General features: G+C 46.1%; 1 protein-coding gene across 2 annotated transcripts in view; it reads left to right on the forward strand.

The window, feature by feature from the left end:
* The first annotated feature begins 17,916 nt into the window (after window positions 1–17,916).
* The window catches only part of IGSF3 (immunoglobulin superfamily member 3), a 93,253-nt gene continuing 87,886 nt past the window's right edge, over window positions 17,917–23,283 (forward strand). For both annotated transcript variants that reach the window (XM_026456714.2, XM_023222833.2), the window contains exons 1-2: window positions 17,917–18,054; window positions 18,710–19,378. In XM_026456714.2, the coding sequence (XP_026312499.1) occupies window positions 19,336–19,378 (43 nt within the window). In that variant the 5' untranslated portion in view covers window positions 17,917–18,054; window positions 18,710–19,335. The remainder of the gene's footprint in view (window positions 18,055–18,709; window positions 19,379–23,283) is intronic.

Here is a 23,283-nt window from a genome sequence, read left to right on the forward strand (position 1 = left end):
GTGTGAGCCACCGCGCCTGGCCCAAATTTAACATTTTTAAGCAATTTAAGCATAAAGTAGCTAAATATGTAATTTTGTGCTAATTCACAGGCAGTATTTTGAACTTAAATATATCAATATTTCATGGTGTTCTGCAAAGGGTACCATCACTGATTGGAGGAGTCCCACTGCATGAAAATGTTGAAGGTCTGGGTGCAGTGGCTCAGGCATGTATTCTCAGCACTCTGGGAGGCCAAGGTGGGAGGATGGCTGGAGCCCAGGAGTTCAAGACCAGCTTGGGTAATACGACAAGACCTTGTCTCGACCAAAAAAATAAATTAAAAGAAAATTAGCCAAAAGAAACTTAGCCAAATGTGGTGGAATGCATCTGTAATCCCAGATACTCGGGAGGCTGAGGTGGGAGGATCGCCTGAGCTGAGATTGAGGCTGCAGTGTGCTATGATTTGCACCACTGCACTCCAGCATGGGCGACAGAGCAAGACCCTGTCTCCAAAAAAAAAAAAAAAAAAAGTGTTGGAGACCAGAGAAATAGTACTGTCCTGGTGCAAATTTGAACTCCGGGGGAAGATTTTAATTGGAATGAGGGCTCTCTGAAGCTCCAGGGAGCCTAAAGGAAGTGGGTGGGACACAGAGAAAAGGGCTGAAGAGGCTTGCCTGAGGCCAAGGCAGATTCTCTGTCTTTATGCTGCCTCTCATTGCTTGGGTCTGAGAATGTAATTCTCTCTTGTTTATTCTTGCCGAGGCTTTAGATGTGTTCATGCTAAACATCTGCGTATACTGAGGGTGTGGCAAATGACTAAAAGAATTAGTTATTACTGGATAAAAAAGAAATGCCTTCAGTTCCCCTGCTAAAGATGACTCTTCCCAGATTCAGCTCTGACCATGTTACCTTCCTATTTAAAAGAAAAAAAAAAAATTTTCTAGGGGCTGCCATTTCCAATCTAAGCAAACCCAGATTTCTTGGCCTACCATTTAAGGCTTCTCAAATCCTGACCCAATGTAACTTTCCAACATTATTTTCATTAGCCCCTTCCACACTCTGTAAGTCAGCCAAACCAATCTTACCACGGAGTTTTCCAGACCAGTCCACTTTCTTGCCTGTATGTTTATTATTACTGCGGTTCCCTCCTTTTCTTTCTTTCTTTTTCTTTTGGAGACAGAGTCTCTGTCACCTAGGCTGCAGTGCAGTGGCACGATCTCAGCTCACTGCAACCTCCACCTCCCGGATTCAAGTGATTCTCGTGCCTCAGCCTCCTTAGTAGCTGGCATTACAGGTGAGCACCACCACACCTGGCTAATTTTTGTATTTTTGGTAGAGACGGGGTTTCACCATGTTGGCCTAGCTGGTCTTGAACTCCTGGCCTCAAGTGATTCACCCGCCTCAGCCTCCCAAAATGCTGGGATTACAGGCATGAGCCACAGTGCCAGGCCTACTGTTCCCTATTTTCTAGGCCTTACTTCCTTGATTGACACTACCCCAGTTTCTCCAAATGGATGTTTTCACCATCTTCTTTGACTTCTTATGTCTCTTTCAAGGCACTAAACATATTCTGCTTTCTAGAATAGGAATTTTGATATTCTTATTATCCCCAGTTTACAATGCACACACATATATATTTGTCATAAGATATTCATGGTGAGGAAGTTTTATTCTTCTGTGTCTAATACTGTGCCTGGTACATTGTTCTCATTGTATCTATATTGCACTGAATTGAATTTGTGTTCTCAATGGTCCCAAGCTGAATTCTGCATCTATTTTACTAATGATCTATGCATCACAATTCTTCCCACCGTAAATCACAGATGAATCAACAAGAAAAGGCATAGTCGACAAGAAAAATATATAACAATATTTCACATATTAAGAAGTCTGGGCCAGGTGCGGTGGCTCACGCCTGTAATCCCAGCACTTTAGGAGGCAGAGGCAGGCGGATCACGAGGTCAGGAGATTGAGACCATCCTGGCTAACACATTGAAACTCTGTCCCTACTAAAAATACAAAAAATTAGCCGGGCGTGGTGGCGGGCGCCTGTAGTCCCAGCTACTCAGGAGGCTGAGGCAGGAGAAGGGGGTGAACCCGGGAGGCGAAGCTTGCAGTGAGCCGAGATCGCGCCACTGCACTGCAGCCTGGGTGATAGAGCGAGACTCTGTCTCAAAAAAAAAAAAAGAAGTCTGGAGACAGGGAGACTCCAGGATTGAATTCAGTGGTTCAGGGACTCATTACAGAACTGCCTTCTTCAGCCTGTGGGCCACCCTTCGTACTGGTAACATGTGACTGCTGCAGATCCAGTTTCAACACATAGAGCAAAGAAAAGAAACAGAAGAAATATTCCTTCCGTGATTCTTTTGTTATCAGAAAGGAAAATATTTTCTAAGAGACTACCAGCAGATGTCCTGTCACATATTGTTGGTCAGAATTGTAACATGTTTGTACCTAAAAGAATTGCTGGCCAAGGAAATAAAACTATCTTGATTGGCTCACACTAACCAAGATTAACAGCCTTGGTCAGGGAAAAGACTCAGATTCCCCCAAGCACATGACCACCACATATCTGAACAAAAGAGAAAGTAAGAAATGACTTTGTTTAGGCATGATAGTACCAGCCAAGATCTCTCTACATTACAGGCTATATCAAGCCTGGGCCCATCAGAACAGGAGTCTTGAGCTCCTGGATATAATGAGTAAGTTGGGAGCCCTTGCCTCCTACAAGAAGATAATAACAATGGATACTGTTCATTTCTAGATGAGAATTTCTTATCTTCTTTCTCCTCAACATTCCAACAACCCCAACAACCCTCCCCCATCCTCAAGCTCAGCCAATGACCTTGCTGGGAAAACATAAGCAAAGAAGTTTTATGTTCTTCTACCTACATGTGCCCACCAACTTATGTCAGTGCCCACATATTCTGCCTTTCCTCTCACATTATATAAGATTCATCCTTTCTCCCAGTTAGAGCCAATGCCTTCAACGGGTCCCATTCCCACACATCTATTCAAGGATATCATCCAGCAAATCTTTTTTTCTCTATTCTTCATCACTTGATTTTCCTCTCTCTACTAGATCTTTCATATCTGTAAATAATATGTTCTCAGTCTTAAAACCTGTCTCTTAACTGCAGATCCTTTTACCACTATGGACCCATTTCCCCATTTTTCTTTATATGAGAATTCCTTAAAAGGGTTATCTATAGCTTTGGCTTTAATTCTTCTCCTCTAATTCTTTAACTCCTCCTAAGCAGGCTTCCACACTTCGCACTCTAGTAAAATTGTTTCTCTCATTGTAACCAAAGACGTGCCTCCACTAAATTCAATGATTAATTCTCAGTCCTCATCTTAGTTGATTAGGTAGCAGTATCCAACACAATTGCTTCCTCGTTTCTCCCAGAGACACATTCTGTACTTGGTTTTCAGGACACCAAACACGCCTGGTTTTCCTTCTGTTGCACTCACTGGTCCTTTATCACTTTTGGGGATTCCTCTTCCTTTCTAAATGTTATGGTTCCCCAAGGCTCAGTCCTTAAACTTCTCTACCTTTACTCACTTCCTTGCTGTTTTTATCAGTCTCATGACTTTATCATCTATATGCTCATTAATTCCTGAATTGTGTTTTCAGCCTGGACATGTTCCCTGGATTCTAGACTCAGGCATCCAATAGCCTACTTGAAATCCTAATTTGAATGTGCACAAGGCATCTCAAATTTAACATGATTGTACCAGTTATATATTGCTACATAATTAAACTCTGAAGTTTAGTGACAATTTAGGCTGAGCTCAGCTAGGTGGTTCTTCTCTTCTTGCCTTGGGTCATTCACATGACTGAAGTCTTTTGGAGATTTACTGGATGGTTTAAGATGTCCTTGCTTACGTGTCTGGATATTAGTTGAGCCTATTGACCAGGGCATTTTGGCTGTCCTCCATATGGTTCTTCAGTAGAATTCCTTTTAAGGCCAAGGCAGCATTCTAAGAGGACAAGTCCCAGTATATAAGGCCCAGTACATGACTCACTGGGGGCTATTAAGGTAATAATCTCTCACAATGTCCAAAACATAATTCATAACATCTACCACCCGCTCCATCTCATCCACCCCCAAATTTGCTCCACTTACAATTTTCCTCATCTCAGCAAATAGCCACTCCATCCTTTCCATTGCTCAGGCCAAAAACCTCAGAGACATTTTTGAACTCCTCTCTTGTTTTCACAATTCCTGTTAAATCCATCATCAAACTCTGACAGCTCTTCCTTAAAAATGATATCCTGAATCCAACCCCTTATCACCACCTCCTTCTCTACTACCTAGTCCAAGCCACCACCATCTTTCACCTGGCTTATTGCACTGACCTTTAACTGGTTTCCCTACTGACACTCTTGAACCCTCATAGCCTACTTGCAGCACAGCAGCCAGAGCAATCCTCTTAAAATGTGAATCAGATTCTATCATTCCTCTCCTTAAAACTCCCCAGAGTTTTCAATGGCTAACGAGTTCCTACATGATTGCACTCCCTGCTGCACCTCCCCTCCTGCGTGCATGCACCATTGCCTTTCCTGCCCCAATTCCTACTACTGTCCCTCCCCCACTGAGCTCCAGCCCACCAACCTCCTAGATATTTCTCAATCGTGCTGGGTGTACTCCTGGCTTAGGACCTTGGAACTTGCAGTTCCCTCTGCCCAGAATGCTCTTCTCTTCAACATTTGCATGCTTGGCTCTTTCACCTCCTCTAGGTCTTTAATCAAAAAATTACATTTGCAGGGAGTCTGTGCTGCTCTGTTTAAAACTGCAACCCCTCTTCTCCTAGCACTCCTTTATCCCCTTTCTGGCTTTATTTTTCTCCTTTCATTTTTGATCATCTGATGTGCTATATATTTTATTTATTTACTTGTTTATTGTCTGTCTCCCCCTGCTAGAATGTTAACTCCATGAGGGCAAGATTTTCTTCTTGTCTCTTTTGTTCACTCAGCACCTGGAATAGAGCCTGGCATGTAGTAGTGTATAATTCACTGAGCATTTACTGTGTGCTATGTATTTCACCTAGTGTGTTATTCCCGCATTCCTCATACTAACCCCAATATCTACAATATGGGGAAAAAGCACTATGATATCTCCTTATATAAAGCAGGTGCTATTATCTTCATTTTGCCAATGAGGAAACCAAGGCTGGCTGTGTCACCCAGGCTGGAGTGCAGTGGCACCATCATAGCTCACTGAAGCCTTGACTTCCTGGCCTCAAGCCATCCAAGTAGCCAGGAGACAGGCACATGCCACCACGCTGGACTAATTTTAAATTTTTGGGAGAGATGAGTTCTCACTATGTTGCCGAGGCTGGTCTTGAACTCTTGAGCTCAAGGGATTCTCTCGCCTCGGCCCCCTAAAGTGCTAGAATTACAGTCGTGAGGCACCACACCCTGCCTGAGCTCTAAACTAGTAAGCTGAACCATCATTTGCCTTTTTTAGTGTTATCTTACGCCCCAGAGGCAGGGCTGGCGCTCTGTGGCCTTCTGATCGGCATCTTTGTGTGGTGTGACTTCTGACCGCCTTTCTGTGACTCCATTGCTGACCCGAGTCAACAGTTATGAAAGAAAAGCCTGCAGTCCCAGCTACTCAGGAGGCTGAGGCAGGAGAATGGTGTAAACCCGGGAGGCGGAGCTTGCAGTGAGCTGAGATCCGGCCACTGCACTCCAGCCTGGGCGACAGAGCAAGACTCCGTCTCAAAAAAAAAAAAAAAAAGAAAGAAAGAAAAGAAAAGGAGGAGATGGAGGAGGAAAAGGAAGGGGAAGAGAAGATAGAGAAGAAAGAACTGGAAGAGAAAGATGGAAGAGGTGGTGGGGTGATGGGGTCAGGAACCATCAGCTGCCTCTCAGTCTATGGTACAGTACTGGACTACACAGCCAGTACTCAGGGAAGGGGGACTCTGTGTGCCCCACTCCATGTCCCCAGCTCACAGCACTCCTTTAAAATCCCACTATTATGTCTGTCCTTTTATTCTCTCATGCTAAAGACTGGATTCCCAGGCGGAAAACAAGCTTTTTAATAAGCAGCAGTTGCTGAACTTTCGGAAGAAATCTAACTCCATCCCAGCTCCACTTCCAGGTGGCTTTGCTCCTTCCCTTCCCCCACAGCTGGCCTCAGGCAAGATTAGGCCACACTCAGATCTGGGGTGGGGCTCAGAAAGGGCTGCAAACTCCCACCCCTACACAGGCTGAAATGGCTCTGTGGTGGGTGAGGATGAAAGGGAACCACTGAATGACATCTGGTGGCCAGAAGCAGCCTGGGGGAACCACTGCTGAGTCTCACAAGTCGGCCATTGTTGCAATGGAGGCTACTTTGGTTCTGTGGCTGAAGCATACACACACACACACACACATGTTTAAAGAAAAAAAAATTGTTTTTAAACAGTCTAGGACCAAGACAGATGGCTGTGGCAGATAGTTTCTGGAGAAAAATAGCAATTCCTGTGTTTGGGTTATCACATGATAGGTCACAAAGAAAAGGGGCTTTGTTTTATGATTGGTTTCTCTAGTCAATTAAATGTTTAATATCGGCCACGAGGTTTCTGCTGTTTAAGTAGAGATACTTCAGATAAATTTCACAGACATGTGTGGATGCTTAAATTTCTCTCTTTGTTCTTTCTTTCTCTCTTTTCTTCTGTTCCTTCCTTCTTTCTATTCCCTTCATTTTCCTCTTTCTTCCCCTTATTCTCCTTTATTTTTTTCTCTCTCTCTCTTTTCTCTGTCTCTCCCTTGTTCTCTCTTCTCTCCTCTTTCTCTCTTCCTTCTTTCTTTTTCCTTTCTTTCCCTTCTGGTCCTCCATTTATTCTTTCCTTTTCCCAATTTTTCTTCTCGGTTCATCCTCTCTCCTCCTAGCTGTCTCATTTTTATGTTCCTGTGTACTTCTTCTTCTATAAATAGCATATTATAAGTGAGGGGAAAAGGGAGAAGATGCGGGGGTCATGGACTATAGTAGAAATTACACATGACTATGAAAGATGAGTGTTAACATTCACATGTGATCATTTGTGCTGTGAACTTAAGGTACAGCTGTGGGCTCCTAAATACAGTCAGCATCACCCAAGCTGGGAGGAAATGCTGCTTTGGGGTAAGTTCCAAGGGCTGGGCACGGGATTTGTGGGTGGCACAAAAGAGGGTAATCAGTAACTAAGGCTCTTGGGTACAAGTAGCTACAAAACTTTTGAACTCTTACTTTTTGTGTGAACCATCCATCTAAAGCAGCTAGGGAGAGAGGCACATGCCATGGCCAGCGTCACCCAGACGAAAGCTCATGAAATACCCCCAACGCTGGTTGCTACAGCTTTCCTCTAGGGTCTGGAGGTCTGCTCTGTGAGCTTGAGTGTATAGTCTGGTGTATTTGTTCATTTAACGACTCCTTTATCCATTCCATAAAGATTTAGTTGAGACTAGGTGCAATGGCTCATGCTTATCACCCCAACTCTTTGGGAGGCCAAGGTGAGAGGATTGCTTGAGCCCAGGAGTTCAAGACTGGCCCTAACAACATAGTGAGACCCTATCTCTACAAAAATATTTTAAAATTAACTGGGTTTTGTGGTGCATGCCTGTAGTCTCAGCTACTTGGGAGGCTGAGGTGGGAGGATCACTTGAGCCCATGAGGTTGAGGCAGCAGTGAGCCGAGATCACACCCCATGTCCAGTCCAATCCAATCCACTTCACTCCACTCCTGGGTAACAGAGCAAGACCCTATCTCAAAAAAAAAAAAAAAAAAAAACTTTAGTTGAGTGCCTGCTATGTGCCAGGCATAGTATAGGGAGCAGAAGACATAGTCATATCAGGCAGCCTCTGACCTCAAGAAACTCAGTAGGTAAAACATACATTAAAAAAATAGCCTAAGTGAAAAAGTGCTACCTTAGAGGAAGGTCTATACTAAACACAGAGCTTTCATAGATGATTAACTCAATTCTGGACGGACAGGAGGAAGGATACTTCTTAGAGAAACTCATGCTTTGGTTGTTCCTACAAGAAGGGTGGGAGTTTGCCAAGTTGATGGGCAGCAAAAGGAGGAAGGGCATACTGGCAAACTACCTAGCACATGCAAAGGCATGTCCAGGAAGCCATAGATAACTGGTAAGAGCAGGATATAGTAGGATCAAAAGCATAGGGAAAATGGAGAAAGATCAAGGGGGGTTGGAAGGCCCTTTAACCCATGCTAAGGAGTTTGTACCTTCTTTAAGCAATTGGCAGCCCCAGAAGTGTCACCTCTATACTTCAGAAAGATGCAAACTTTAGAATGACAGATGGGCAGGGACTGAGATCATTACCTGGGAGATAGGTGGGAGACTATGATAATAGTCTAGAGAGAGGCGATGAAGGCTTGATCTAGGGCAGAAGCCATGAAAATAGAAAGAAACAGACAGCTTCCAAAGAAGTTAAGGAGGTAGAATTGTTAGTCCCTGGTTGCTAATTGAATGTGGAAGTGAGAAGTCTAAAATTAATCCAAAGGCTCTGGCTTATGTGATTGAGTGAAAAGTGGTATCATCAACTAAGATAGGAAATTGAGGAAAGAAATAGTTTAGAGGGGCAAATAATGAGCTGAGTTTGGGGCATGTTCAGTATAAGGTCTGGTGACATTGAGGTGGAACATTTCAGAAGGCAGTTGGCTCGATAGATGTAAAACACAGAAAAAATGACTGGGCTGAAAATGCCAAATAAAGAGCTGTCTGCTGAGAGAGAGAAGGAAAAACCATGTGGGTTGGGGGAGAATGGGGTTATACAGAAAGCACATGGAAGTGAAGAGCTATGCCGAGCTTTTTCTCACACCCCATGTCTAGTTCAATTCACTGTATATTCTGAATTCATTTCCCACCACCTCCATCATCACCACCTTACTCTAAGCCTCCATCATCTCTCACTTGGACCATTCAATAACCTATTAATTGGTTTCCTTCCTTCTATTTTTGCTTCCTTACAGTCTATTTTCTATACAAAAGCCAAACTGACTTTTATAAAATTAAGTAAATTAAGTTATACCACTTCATGGCTCCAAGGCGTCAAATGGCTTCCTTTGACACAGAGACTAAAACCTAAAATCCCTTAAGACTCACATGATCTGACCTTCACCTTCACTTTCCTCTCTGACTTCACCTACCACCTCTTACTCTTGCTCCCTCTGCTCCTGCCAGAGAATTTCTGTCTTTTTAGCATGCCAAGCTTATTCCTGCCCCAGGGCCTTTGTACTTGCTATCCTCTTGGCCTGGAATGTTCTTGCCCCAGATCTTAATACGATTTTGAGTTTCTGCACAAATTTTCAAGTCTGAATTTTATTTCTTTGAAGAGGTAGCCTCTGACCTCAAGAAACAAGCAAGCCTAGTTGTTTTATTGGCTGCACTGGATAATTTCAGTATCTCAGGGTTTTGTGGGCCTTCCTGGTTATACCTGACTACATGCTGGAAATTCCATTTTGGAATAATTTGAAACTTAGAGTGATAGGGTTTTCCTCTTGACTCTGCCAGGTACCTGGCACTCCTCCTTGTCTGAAACCACTTTAATCCAAGTTCTAGGCTCAAGATCTCTTGTACTATCCAGGTGACTTGAAGTCAGGTTACAAGTCTGAGTAAGAGCTGGTTTATTTCTGCTTCATATTTACCCAGAAGATGCAGCTCCTAAGGGGCCCCAGCTTCAAGCACAGAGTCCCCATCTTCTTCCTAGGCTTTGAGGTTTGTTCCCCTTGCCTTATGAGGTCAAAAGACAGCTTTTGTAGATATTTATTCTAATCCATAGATGTCCTCATGGCAACGGTGGCTTTCAGTGATGGTCCTCCTCTTCTCCTACTTTTTGCCTGGCAATTCCTCACCACTGATAACTATTTTTTCACATTATTTAAATTTTGTCCAGTTTTTTTAGTTGATCTCAGTGGGAACATTGGTACAAATGTACTGGTCTGATATTAAAAGCAGAAGTTGGCTGGGTGCAGTGGCTCATGCCTGCAATCCCAGCACTTTGGGAGGCTGAGGCAGGTGGATCACAAGGTCATGAGTTCGAGACCAGCCTGGCCAACATAATAAAGCCCTGTCTCTACCAAAAATACAAAAAATTAGCTGGGCGTGGTGGTGGGCACCTGTAATCCCAGCTACTGGGGAGGCTGAGGCGGGAGAATCACTTGAACCTGGGAGGCAGAGGTTGCAGTGAGCCGAGATTGCGCCACTGCACTCCAGCCTGGGCGACACGTGAGACTCTGTCTCAAAAAAAAAAAAGCAAGAGTCCTTCTTCTCTCAGATCTTCCATGATTCTTTCTTTCATTTAGATCTCTGTGTAAGTATTATTTCTTCAGAGATGCCATTCTGACCACCCCATTATAAACAGCCACCTCCAAAATTAGCCAGGTGTGGTGGTGTGAGCCTGTAGTCCCAGTTACTTGGGAGGCTAAGGCAGGAGGATCCCTTGAGCCCAGGAGTTCCAGGCTGCAGTGAACTATGATTGCACCACTGCATTCCAGCCTAGGTGGCAAAGTAAGACCCTAGCTTTAAAAAAACAAAAACAAAAAACACCCCAGCCACCTCCATTCCTATGACCTCTGTTTCTTTTTGCTTCATAGCATTTATCACATCTCCAACTGATTGCGTATTTGTTTGCTTACTTGTTTATTGTCTTTCCAACTAGAACTTACTCATTCAACAAATATTTGTTGATCACATCCTATGTGCTAGGCATTATTCTAGGCATTGGACCTACACTAGAGAACAAGACAGACCAGATTCCAGCCCACAGGCAGCTTACATACCCAGGGGAAGATGGACCACAAATGGAGAAACTAATAAAGAATGTAAACTCATGAGGATAGGAAACTTACCTGCTTTCTTTACCATCCCTGGGCATAGAACAGTGCTTTATGTTAACTGAATTTATTTTTTTAAAGTTTTTGTCCTGATGTTATTTTTCAGTATTATTGAATCCCTGGTGTTCTGACTGTACTATTGGTGTACTGCTTTTCCCCTCTGAAATATGTGGCATTTCAAGCATGTTAAGGGTTAAACACACTTGCATGTCAGCCTGGAAATATAATCACCATTTATTACATTACTGTTATGGGAAAATATGTTCTGAGTTCCAAATAATTAACTTCCAAGTGAACTTTTGGAAACTGACAGCCAAATTCATATATATTTGGGTGAGATTTGCCAATGTCTTTGCACTCTTTTACAGGGAGAGGCAACATGCCAGCCAGATCAGGCCAGACAGGCCTGGCGACTAGTAGGGTAACAGATGTCTCAGAAAAAACACCCCATCTAGAAGGCTCCATTCTGCTACAATCTCATGGTTGTTTGGATTCTTAGAATCTCAGATCTATGGTGACACACTTTTCCCTGTGCAAGGACAGACGCTCTGTGATCAAACTAACATCTTTCCTTTGGAGAGGCCAAGCCAAATTCTTACGAGTCCTCCACCTGGACCACAGCATGGTTGAAAGTGGCAGCCAGCCCAGGCAGACAGCCCAGCTGCCCTGGGACGTTGAGAGAGAGAGATTGGGGGTCAGCCAATCTAATTCAGAAAAGCTACTCCAACATGACAAGCATCATGGCTTTCAGCCTGCCCACAGGTTTAGGTTCTTTAAATTCTTTAGCAAAGGGAGGGAGCCCATATAGGGAAGAGCACCGGCCAAGAGCCAGAGCTAGATGTAAGGAGACGTAGATCCAAGGCTATTGGATTAAGAAAAAAATCAGGATTTGGTGAGATTTTGGAAAAGACGAATGGAGAGTCATTAAATGCTCAAGCTTTGGGGCTGGGAGAGATCAGGAGCCTGTTGACCATGGTGAGGACTAAATTCAGAATGGAATATTGGTAGAAGAGATGAGCTCCTCTGATTCTTTTTATCTGGGGTCAAGTTATGTAGTTGACGGAATTCTCAATCCCAATCAAAAATGAACTTGGACAGAGGGGATGAGATCATGAATCTGAAAATCTGTCACAAAATTTTGACCTGAAAGACCCTGTTTAAAAGTCTTAGACTAGTCTCAGAAATATGCTCAGAAATAAGATCTTCTAAATGGGGCCTGGGAATCTGCACTTTAAATGCTTTGGGAGTAACTCATGCACAGCCAGTTTGGGACTTTCTCACTAGTCTAATCAACCTTTTTTTTTTTGAGACAGAGTTTCGCTCTTGTCACCCAGGCTGGAGTGCGACGGTGCAATCTCAGCTCACTGCAACCTCCGCCTCCTGGGTTCAAGCGATTCTCCTGCCTCAACCTCCCAAGTAGCTGGGATTGCAGTCGCATGCCACCATGCTCAGCTAATGTTTTGTATTTTTAGTAGAGACAGGGTTTCACCATGTTGGCCAGGCTGGTCTAGAACTTCTGACCTCAGATGATTCACCTGCCTCAGCCTTCCAAAGTGCTCAGATTACAGGCGTAAGCCACCGTGCCTGGTCATCACCCTCATTTTACAGCAGAAACTTGGGTCCAGAGAGGTCAAAACACAGCATAAGCAGCAGACCCTGAACTGGAAGCTAGAATTTCTGACTCCTGGTTTCCTGCTCCTCAGACCATGTAAAGTACATAATTAGTGAAGAGAATAGCTAATGAACACTGAGAACTAAATACCAGGCATTTTGCTAAGTTCTTTCCATATATCAACTCATTTCATCATTCCAGCCTCCCTTTGAAGGCAGGTGGTATTTGTTATTCCCTTTTACAAATGAGGAACCTAGAGTAAGAGAGGTTAAGTATCTTGACCGGAGTTAGGTGTCAATAAGTGCAGATCTGGGACACAAGCCCATGCATTTGTCTTCAGATTCGCTCTTCACCGTCAGCCAAGAAAATAAGCTAACACAGCACAGGAGTTTTGTGAAGAAAGGAGAACGTTAGCTGAATACAATTGTATTTCCCCCTCTGGGATAAAGTAGTCTTCGCAGCTCCATGGGGGGGGCAAATCCAGACCCTTCTCTAACACTAGATGGTGAATCTCAGGTTCTGAACACCCACCTGTGGGTAAAGCCTTTGGGGACTACCCACTCGCTACCCTGATCTCAAGATCCTATAGTCACTTCTCTCTCTCTCTCTCTTTTATTTTTAAAAGACAGATGGTGGGGGCTGGGCACGGTGACTTACATCTGTTATCCCAGCACATTGGGAGGCTGAGATGGGTGGATCACAAGGTCAGGAGTTCGAGACCAGCCTGACCAATACGGTGAAACCCCATCTCTACCAAAAACACACAAAAAAATTAGCCAGGCATGGTGGTGCACACCTGTAACCCCAGCTATTCAGGAGGCTGAGACAGGAGAATCGCTTCAACCTGGGAGGTGGAGACTGCAGTGAGCCGAGATCGCGCCACTGGACTCTAGCCTGGGTGATGGAGTGAGACTCTGTCTCAAAAAAAAAAAAAAAAAAAAAGACAGATGGTGTCCTGTGTAAATTATTCCTAGTCTTCGGCTCTGGGGATCCTTGCCTGTGTAGGAGGGTAATCACCCAGAAGAAAGCTGGCTCTCGGAAGAATTGTTGAGTGGGACACTTTTAGCTCCAACTTGGCTGTTCTGTGAGGTGGGGAGGTTTTGCTCTTTTCATTTGGCATTTTGAAGTACATTAAGAACAATTAACATCAGTTGCTTGTGAGTACACAGTATCCGGCTATCCTTAGACAAAATGCCTTGGCTTCAATCTTCTTTCAAGTGATGAAGGATAACTTGGCTAACACCCTTCATTTTTTTCCCCTTAAAACATGTAACTCTATGCCATTTGTGGTTTTATATTAGCCTTTTGGTTATAGCTATGGTAGGTCTAGAAACCTCAAACTGATATAACCCCTTGGTCCTATCTTACCCACGAAAAAAATCTGTATTGCCCCCCCCCCAGTGTTTAATTAGTTAATTAATTAGTTAATTTATTTGCCCTCTCAACGCAGCTTTTCCTCACTCTAGGAAGAACTAGAAAGAGAGGGATTAATTTATTTTTGAAATACTAGTTTCCAATGAGCAAAATTAAGAATAATGTTTTCTAAAAATGTGGATTTCCTGATTCTCTTAAAAAGCAGGAAAACCAGGTAACACCACACCTTCCTTACCAGCAGCAACACTTTGCTGAAGCTGTGCGTGCTCTTTCAGGCTGTGCTCTGGGTGCATGGGCCCCAGTACTCGCTGGCACTATGCTTCAGCTTGGCTTCTGCAGGCTTCTGCATTTAACTCCCCGATGGACAAGATCAAGGAGTCTTCCAAAATGTCCAAAATAAACACCTGATTCCAGGCCAGTCCAGTAGACGTTTCAAAATTCAAATGCAGAATGTTTTGAAGCAAGCTGGAATGTTCAGCCTGGGCATCAGACATTGCTGACTGGGGACTTCTGTGCACTCCTCTCCTTTGACATCTCTCCTTCCCTTAGGACTCTTTCCAACTCATTTCTCTCTTTCTTTCTTTCTCTCTCTTTCTCTCTCTCTTTCTCGCTCTTTCTTTCTCTCTCTCTCTTTCTTTCTTTCTCTCTCTCTCTGTGCACTCCTCTCCTTTGACATCTCTCCTTCCCTTAGGACTCTTTCCAATTCATTTCTCTCTTTCTCTCTCTCTCCCTTCCCTTCCCTTCTTTCTTTCTTTTTTTTTTGAGACAGAGTTTCTCTCTTGTTGCCCAGGCTGGAGTGCAATGGCACAATCTTGGCTCACCGCAACCTCTGCCTCCTGGGTTCAAGAGATTCTCCTGCCTCAGCCTCCTGAGTAGCTGGGATTACAGGCATGCACCACCATGGCTGGCTAATTTTTTGTATTTTTAGTAGAGACAGGGTTTCTCCATGTTGGTCAGGCTGGTCTTTAACTCCCGACCTCAGGTAATCTGCCTGCCTCGGCCATCCAAAGTGCTGGGATTACAGGGGTGAGCCACTGTGCTCAGCCTCCAATTCATTTCTCTGCCTGCTGATGAGTTCCTGAAGGGGCCACCATCATATCACTATTCAGGACTTATTTCATTTAATGATTTCTATGTCTGGAGGGCAGAGGCATTCTTTTAAATTATACTTTTCTCTCCCCATCCAACACTTTGCACAGTTCTTTGCATATCACAGAGGTTCCATAAATGTGGAAATTAGAAAGAATGCCACGCTGGGAATCAGTCATAACACATCTGGTGGTGATGGAAGTCAAGGGTTGAAAGATTATCCAGAAGGATGCAAGCGGCCAAGTAGTATGAAAATGGGCAGATTGAGATTGAAAGAACGAGTAATAGAGAAGGGATAACTGAGTATAGGGGTTCAAGGATGAAGGCCTAGGCAGAGGCCTCAGAAAGTGTAGTCTTGGGAAGAGTTAGAGCACCTTGGTGGGGTCAGAGAGTTCCAAAGCAGGCTGAGATGGACCTTCTGAAAGATTCCTTGACTCTTCTCTTTTTCTCCCCCTCCATATTCAATTCTTCAGAGAATTTCATTGACTTTGCTTTCTAAATGCTTCCACACTCCACCCACTTCCACGACCTGCATCAGCACCACCCTAGTTTAAGCCATGATCATCTCTCACCTGCGCAATGGAAAGAACTTCCCATTCAGTGTCCCTTATCCAACCCTACCACCTGATGCTCTATTCTTACCCAGCAGCCAGAGTGACCCAAGCTCCTCAGGTTTGAAGGTCCTACTAGATTTGGCCTCTCTGACCTCTCTGATCACATTCCTCCTTCTCCTTCTCTTTTAAGCCATTTCAGACACACTAACGCACCTTTAATTTTCTGAACATGTTATGGGGCTTTGCACTTGCTGTTCCCTGCGCTTGGAATGTTCTGCCTCCAGAAATCTCCAGCGCTCACATGCTCCCTGTAATCAGGTCTCTGCTCAAATGTTACTTCCTCTGAGAGGTCTTTTCCGACCACCTCACCTAGAAAAGAGTCCTTCTTCCCACTGTAACCCCCAAACACACACACTATTTCTTTTCTTTTCTGTTTTTTATTTGTTTGTTTGTTTTAGAGATACTTTTGCTCTGTTGCCCAGGCTGGACTGCAGTGGTGTGATCTCAGCTCCCTGCAACCTCTGCTTCCCAGGTTCAAGTGATTCTCATGCCTCAGCCTCCCAAGTAGCTGGGACCACAGGTGTGGGCCACCTTGGCTGGCTAATTTTGTATTTTTTGTAGAGACAGGGTTTCACCATGTTGACCAGGCTGGTCTCGAACTCCTGACCTCAAGCCATCCATCTGCCTTGGCCTCCCAAGGTGCTGGGATTATAGGCATGAGCCACTATGCCTGACCACACATTTCTTTACTCCACTTCTCTTCAGAACACGTTACATTATATTATATACTTGTTTCATTGTCTGTGTTTGCCACTAGAATGTACGCTTCACGAGAGCAGAGACTTTTCTTGACACACAGTACGTGCTCAATAAATAAATGAAGGAGTCTAGCAGATGGGAACTGAGAACTGCCAGAGTCACGGGTGTCTCTGGGAAAGAGGTAATAATTAACGCACAAGGAAAGATTCCTGGCAGGGCACAGTGGCTCATGCCTGTAATCTCAGAACTTTGGGAGGCTGAGGTGGGCAGATCACCAGGTCAGGATTTCAAGACCAGTCTGGCCAACATGGTGAAACACCATCTCTACTAAAAGTACAAAAATTAGCCGGGTGTGGTGGTGCATGCCTGTAGTCCCAGTGACTTGGGAGGCTGAGGCGGGAGAATCACTTGAACCTGGGAGGCAGAGGTTGCAGTGAGCCAAGATTGCACCATTGCATTCCAGCCTGGGTGACAGAGTGAGAACCTGTCTCTTAAAATAAAATGAAAAATAAAACGTATATCTGATAACCATAGTTCCTTACTCAACACCTTCAGTGACTTCCCTAAGGTCCCAACTCCTTAACATACTATACAATGCCTTCTAGCTTCTGGTACCCGATTTCTTCTCAGCTCATTTCTTGTCACTTCTCTCCTACAGTCAAGTTTGGGCCCAGCAGAGCGTCCTGCTCCTCTAACTGGGCTCCTTTCTGGGCCTGCAGAGGTGATGTTTCTTCAGTCTGCGATTCCTTACCTCCCCTCTGTCTCCTCTGCTGCTGCCTTCTGCTCCTTGGCATTCAACAGAGTTTTCCTTTCCTCTGAGAAGCCTGGGACCTACTCGGACCAAAGCTTCCTCCTCCTCGTCCCTCCCCCAATAACACAGGGTTGGGGTCTGCATTTTCTTCCTCAGCACTGTACTTTTCTTGTCATGTCTATTTTATGGTCTGTGTCCCCACTAGACTGCAAGTTCCATGAGGGCAAGACGGTCTATCCTGCTTTGGTCGCCTCGTGACGGTGTCTACCCAGCAGGTTGTGCGTGTTGGGTAAGTAGTGAGGGAATGAAAAAGCACTTGCTTTACAGGGCGGTTGGTCATAAAATAATAATAGCTTACATTTACTGACCACTTATGATGTATCAGGCACCATTCTAAATGCTTTACAAGTATGTCACAGACTTCTCACATAACCTTAAGTAGGGGTTATTTCTTCCACAGAACAGATGGGGAAATTGAGGCACAGAGAGGTTAAGTAACTTGGCCAAGGGCCACAGCTAGCAAGTGGAAGAACTGGCGTTAGAACCCAGGCTGTTTCCAGAGTCCAAATTCTATCCAAGAATGAAGTGCAATATGGGGTTCCACTGCATGAACAGATTCAAGTCTCCAGCAAAGGGCTTTGTTTTTGTTTCCAGGAGAAAGGACGAGCTTCTGTGCCGCGGGCTTCCCGGGTTATGGGTCGCCGGTTGGGCTTTGGGAAGGGCCTGTACATCTCGCAGGCGGCCCCGGAGTCTGGGTGTGAAGCCCTGATTAACTTTGCGGGCTGCTCGGCCCACACGCCAGCGCTGCCCAGGTCCTCCGGTGCCCCCGGCCACTCGCGTGCCCCCGCCAGGCCCGGGGCCGGGACTCGCGTCTCGGGGGGCGGGGCCGGGGGCGGGACCGGGCCGCTCTCCGTGGCCGCCGCCCTGGCCCCGCGCTCGCCTAGCCGAGTGCAGCGGGCCGGGCTGGAGCTGGAGGGGCGGGGACTCGGGAGGGGCAGCAGCGCGGCTGCTGGTGCCGTTGCGGGAGAAGAGGAAGCGGCGCGTCCCCTGAGGCGTGCGCCCGGACGGGCCGACGGACGGACGGACGCGGGCGGAGGGAGAGGGCCACTGGCGAGGTCAGGCTCCGCGGGGGCGCGGGCGGCGCCCGGAGAGGGCTGCAGCTAGGGGAGCCGGGGGGCCCCGGAGAGGGAGGCGGGGAGGGGGGAGCGGGCCCGCGCCGGCTCCGCTCGGGGTCGGGCCCGAGACCCCTCCCCTGGCTGGGCGGGCACGCGGCGAGCGCGCTCCGGCAGCGAAAAGCGGAGCCCCGGACTCCCTTCTTCCCTGGTCTCTTTTCTTTACAATCAGCGAGAAATAAACACCCTAGAATGTAAAACAATAGCGGGGCCACCTGGGACGCGTCGCGCGCAGAGCTCCCACGGTTGGGGCGGGGGCCGGGAGTCGCGGCCCCACCGCGGAACCCCTTCCCGATTTGCCCTGGCGGAGGGTGGGGCTACCTGCGGCGCCCGGACTCGGTAGGAGGTGACGGGAATTCCCAGGAGTGAAGCATTTGGTGAAAGTATTTCAGGAACAATCGGGCTTCCCACTGTTGCCCTGCTCTGGGCAGGGAAACTGAGGCGGAGGGAAAGACAGCGACTTGCCCAAGGTCAGAATGCAGAGGTTGACTGTCCTGGTCCAGGAACCGGACCCAGGTGTCCGGACCAGCTCAGAGCTCAGCCCCAGCGGGTTTTGCAGTTTTGCCTTTGATAAAAATCTCTGTTGTGTTTGTTTTAGAAATCTGCTGGCGCTGGGGGACTGCTTCAGGGCTGCCGAACGCCAACTTGCTTCGTGTGCCCTAGGCAGGCGTGGGGCAGGTGGCGCCTCCGTGACCTACCACCATGGATGGAAACAGACTTTTTGGTGAAGAAACCCAAACGGTTGATGCCAGGGAGGGTGATTTGGCCATCAAAGGTTTTGACGAAACCTGCCTTGTTCTCTTTGCGGAATCCGAATGAGGGAGATCACAGACACCTTCACTGGGAAGCCAAGGACATTTCTGTATAATCAGTGGATGAAAGGATTTTCTCAGACTCTTTTTTCCCTCATCCTGGAGGATTAATCCACTACAGTTTACAATTTCAGTGGAAACTGCAAGGCACACGATGTGGCAGGAGCCGGGAGCGCCTTCGGAATTGTTGTGGACCCTTCCTGTGGCATAGGGGAGTTTTCACACTTGCCTCCACTCCTCCCCTTCCCCCCCAACTCCCTCCTTCTGATCTCTTTAATCTGTTCCCATTTTCCGAGTTAAGTTCTATTTCCAAAACTGTTCTCTGGAGCTATAAGTGGATTGCCAGAAATGAGAGATTAGGAGCTGGGAAAAGAGGAAGCGCCTTGTGTTGTGTCTCCTGGAGGCTGCCGACATGAAGCGCTTTTTCCTGGTGCTGAGCTCTCTGGCTGTGCTGGGTAAGTGGCTCTGCTTATCAATGCAATCGATGTGAAAGTTTAACCTGCTCTTGGTTCTTGTAATTTCTTGTGGTTCTTTTTCATCAACACTAGGCTTTGGGGGACACCAGGAGGTGGTCGGTGTGTGTCACAGGTTGGAGTAGAGTATGAAGAGGCCCGTTTCTGATCCAGGAGCAGCGGTGGAATATCATTTGTTGTCTTTAAGAAGGAACATTTGGTGTTCTTAAAGTGTCTGTCTTGGGCGCTGGGGTGAGGTCCTGCATCTGCATATCTGTGGTTTAGGGACTTCATATGGCTGGTGGGCTGCTGTCTGGTAGCATGACAAACATGGATGCTCTGGTTTTGTCACTTCTTTGTTGGGCTGCGTTGTTTCCTAACTGGGAGTGGGAACATAATTCCCCTCTGTCTCGAAAGTTGGTTTGGGTGATAATGATGGTGCCTTTTTTGAGGTGGAAATGGGAGTAAATGGGATGCGGGTTGAAGGGATGCTTTGCCTACCTGAGTGGTCTGTAGGCTAAAAAATCTGAGGGCACTAGTCCTGTGTCTCCTCACCAAGGAAGCTTAGATCATAGTTCTGGGAGAAAGAGAGCCTGAAGAAAAGGAAGCTGCCTGGTAGAGGAGGTTTTAGGATTGGCTTTTGTGCTCCCACAAATCAGAATGCTTGGAGTGGGAAGAAGAAACTATGGCCCTGAGAGGTGAACCTTTGCCACCTCTGTTAAGGATCCCCACCCCAGTGAAGAGGCCCCTCTGCTAAAAAATTGCCTGTTCTTTTTATGCCAATGAGCACTGTCTTCAGCGTGATATCTTAGAACACATCTCAGGTCTAGGATAAACTTCATCGCCGAGATTTGGTGCCATTCTCTTTCCCCATCTCAGACCTCATACATAAGCACACCCCTTGCCCTCTCTGTAAGGCTCGGTTCTCTGCATTCACAAGGGATTATGATTGTTGCCTACAGGGTTCACATCTCCAAATCTAGGTGTCTTGCACGTAATTTACGGTGATCTGTTGGCAGTGGAGATTGCTTCCATACATTGTCTATACCCTTGAAGTAGTTAACAGGTGTGTGCGAAGAGAATGGACTTTAGAATTAGGGGACCTGAGTTCCTATCCCAGCTTCACCATGATTGGCATCTGAATATCAATAAAACAGAAACAATAAACAAGGGAAGGTGTGACAATTCAAGGATGTAAGGTGTCCTAAATGCCTTGACTGCCTTAAATAATGTCTGAAACTCGTAATAGATGTGTTCAATCCGTGGTTCTCAAACTCTCGTGTGCATGTTGGAATCACTGGGGGAGCTTTTAAAAATTCTAATTTCAGGCAGCAACTCCAGATCAGTGAAACCAAACTTGCTTGGTGGGGTAGGACCCAGGTCTCAGCCTTTGAACTCTCTCAGGTAATTCCATGCATGGTTCATTTAGAGAACCAGTGGGTGAGTTCATTAGTGCCAGTGCCCTACCACCCAACACATGCTGACACCCTGTTGGCAGTGAGTTTAGTTAGTCTTCTGTTCAGCTGTGGGCTAGGATACAGGCAATGTCTCCCTGTCACCTCTATGCTCAGGCAGAGTCAAGAGGCAGGGAGCCCTCCATTTGCCAATCTCTTCATATTGGATCTGTATTTGTTGTACTGTATGTGTCATTCGCTTAGTGTCTGGGTTTAAATCAGCAATTAGTGATTCATGTGGATTCAACAGGACACAAACAAGGAAAGCCCTTGGGGAGGTTTGGATGTGCGGTGGGGTGTGTGGCTAAGGCGGGAAAGAGGGCTGAGTGGCAGGGTGGGGCCCAGGGCAGGAGAAGTAGCCATCAGTGGGAAAATAAGGCAATGTGACATTTGTGCCTTTTGTTTCTTCTGGCTGCTGGAGAAATGTAAGGCTGCATGCTGGTCCCCTGCTGTTCACTCTCTGGGCCACTCTGTGGAGTGGAGCTCGGGCCCTGGCACCTGGCAGATGCTGTCATTTTCCCTCCACCCTCACCTTCATGTGTAAACAGGTGCCATGGACGAAAATGAGCATCAAGGTGGCTTTAAAGGGGCACAGTGGCAGACGCCTAGATGCAAGCTAAAGTGGGAAGGTTTGGAACTGTAGCCACGCATATGGATCTCTGCCTGATTTGGGGCCCCGCTGGTGGAACTTCATCTTTCTCTTCACCTGATGGCTGTCAGTATGGTAGGAAGGAGGCCTGGCTACTACTTTCCTAATCTGGGAGAGGTAGAAGGCGTTTTGGGAGGGAACAAAACCCGTGTTGGGGTCTTATTTCCTGCTTGCAGTCTGATGTGGTCTGGTTCATGTGTCAGCATTCTTGCTGTGTAATGTAAATTAATGTGTAGTATGAATTTAAAACAGCAAAGAATTCTAAGGTTTTAAGCCCATGTAGGTCACATGTCTGGAATAAAATTTTGTTTATAAAAGTTGGATAAGGCTAAGTGCTCTGAAAGTGAGACTGATGCAGGTGCCAGCCTCTAGAAATGGCAATTTTAGTTAGAAAACCCTGGACAGTATGTGAGGGGGTACACAGGGTAAATCTCGGAGACACTTTCATCTCCCTCAACATCATAGACCTGTGCTTTTCTGTACCCGTCCTTTGCCAGTGTCTGGGATTGGAATCAGATTCCTCTTTTTCTGTCTCTTGGGACACTGATTCCTGCTTATGTCTTTGTCCTACTGTTTGTCTTTGTACCTACCCCCTTGACCTCTGTGTGTTGTTTCCTTCTGTCCTAACCCTAGGTTCCTCACCCAGCAAGGGTTGTGGTGGCAGTGCATGGCCCTGCCACCACAACCCTTGGTTCCAATTACAGAGCCACTTAAGCCTGGTCCCGGTTGAGTCATGAGGGTAGTAACGTCTCTACTTGAGGATAGATGTAGCCAGAGGGGCAGAAGATTAGAGGGAGAATGCAGGCTGGTGCAGTGGTAGGAAGGGAAGGGTAACTGGAAATGTGCCTCTGTCTGGGAGCAGCCTGCATGAGTGACAATGACATGGGAAGATGACAGCAATGTGGGAAAGAGAGCATAGGATTTGTGTCTGCAAGAACAGGAAGAAAAATTCTCAGGAAAGATGAATATAAGCTTTAGACACAGCACATTTTGATTTTGTGTAGCCATGAAGAGTTATACCTCCCAGACCAGTGCTGATGTTGCAAACAAGATTAAATAGCTTTAAAAGTGTTAGCAATGAAAAATGTAGGAGATTGGGACATCTGAGAACCTGTAGATGGCAAATGATCATTTGTGTTCTGCTCCAGAGGGAGAGAAGTTGATTTGTAGAGTTTGGGAAGTCTCTTCTTTGAATACGGTAAGGCCGAGGAAGCCATGTCTTACTTCCCACTTAGTTAGAAAAGGTTTCTTAAGGGAGAGGCCAGAGGGTGGTTCTGAAAGGGATTGAAAGAAACTTTGAAGTACTGATGGGTGTGACCTCAGAGACTGGGCTGGAGTGATCAAAGGCAGAAGAGAAAGAGGAGGCAAAGAAAAGTGAGGTGGTTTGGAGCAATCAGGAGAAGAATTCTGAAAGAAGGAGATGAGGATTGTGATTTATGGATGAACAAACACCACTGTCCTAATAGTTGTCCCAGAGGTAGTACACTTCCCTTTCCTGGGGACCATTTGACAAGGGTGCAGGAGAAGGAAATTCTCGTCAGGAGGACTTTGCCTACTAGGATGCCTTTCAACTGTGAGAATCACTGAGCTACCTCCAAGTACCCAGGGCTGTGTTAAGATGTTGCCATCTTCTACAGTTTTCATGGCAGCAAGACTGCTGGTACTTCCATAATGGCAGTAATACCAGTTCTCCTGACTCTAGCCCTTACTGTGACCCAAGCCCTATATCATCATTCAGTCTTCAAAACAACCATGCAGGATAGATACCTTGCATTATCACTTTTTTTTTTTTTTTTTTTTTTTAG

This window comes from Piliocolobus tephrosceles, chromosome 1 (genome assembly GCF_002776525.5).
Source record: "Piliocolobus tephrosceles isolate RC106 chromosome 1, ASM277652v3, whole genome shotgun sequence".
Taxonomy (NCBI): Eukaryota; Metazoa; Chordata; class Mammalia; order Primates; family Cercopithecidae; genus Piliocolobus; species Piliocolobus tephrosceles.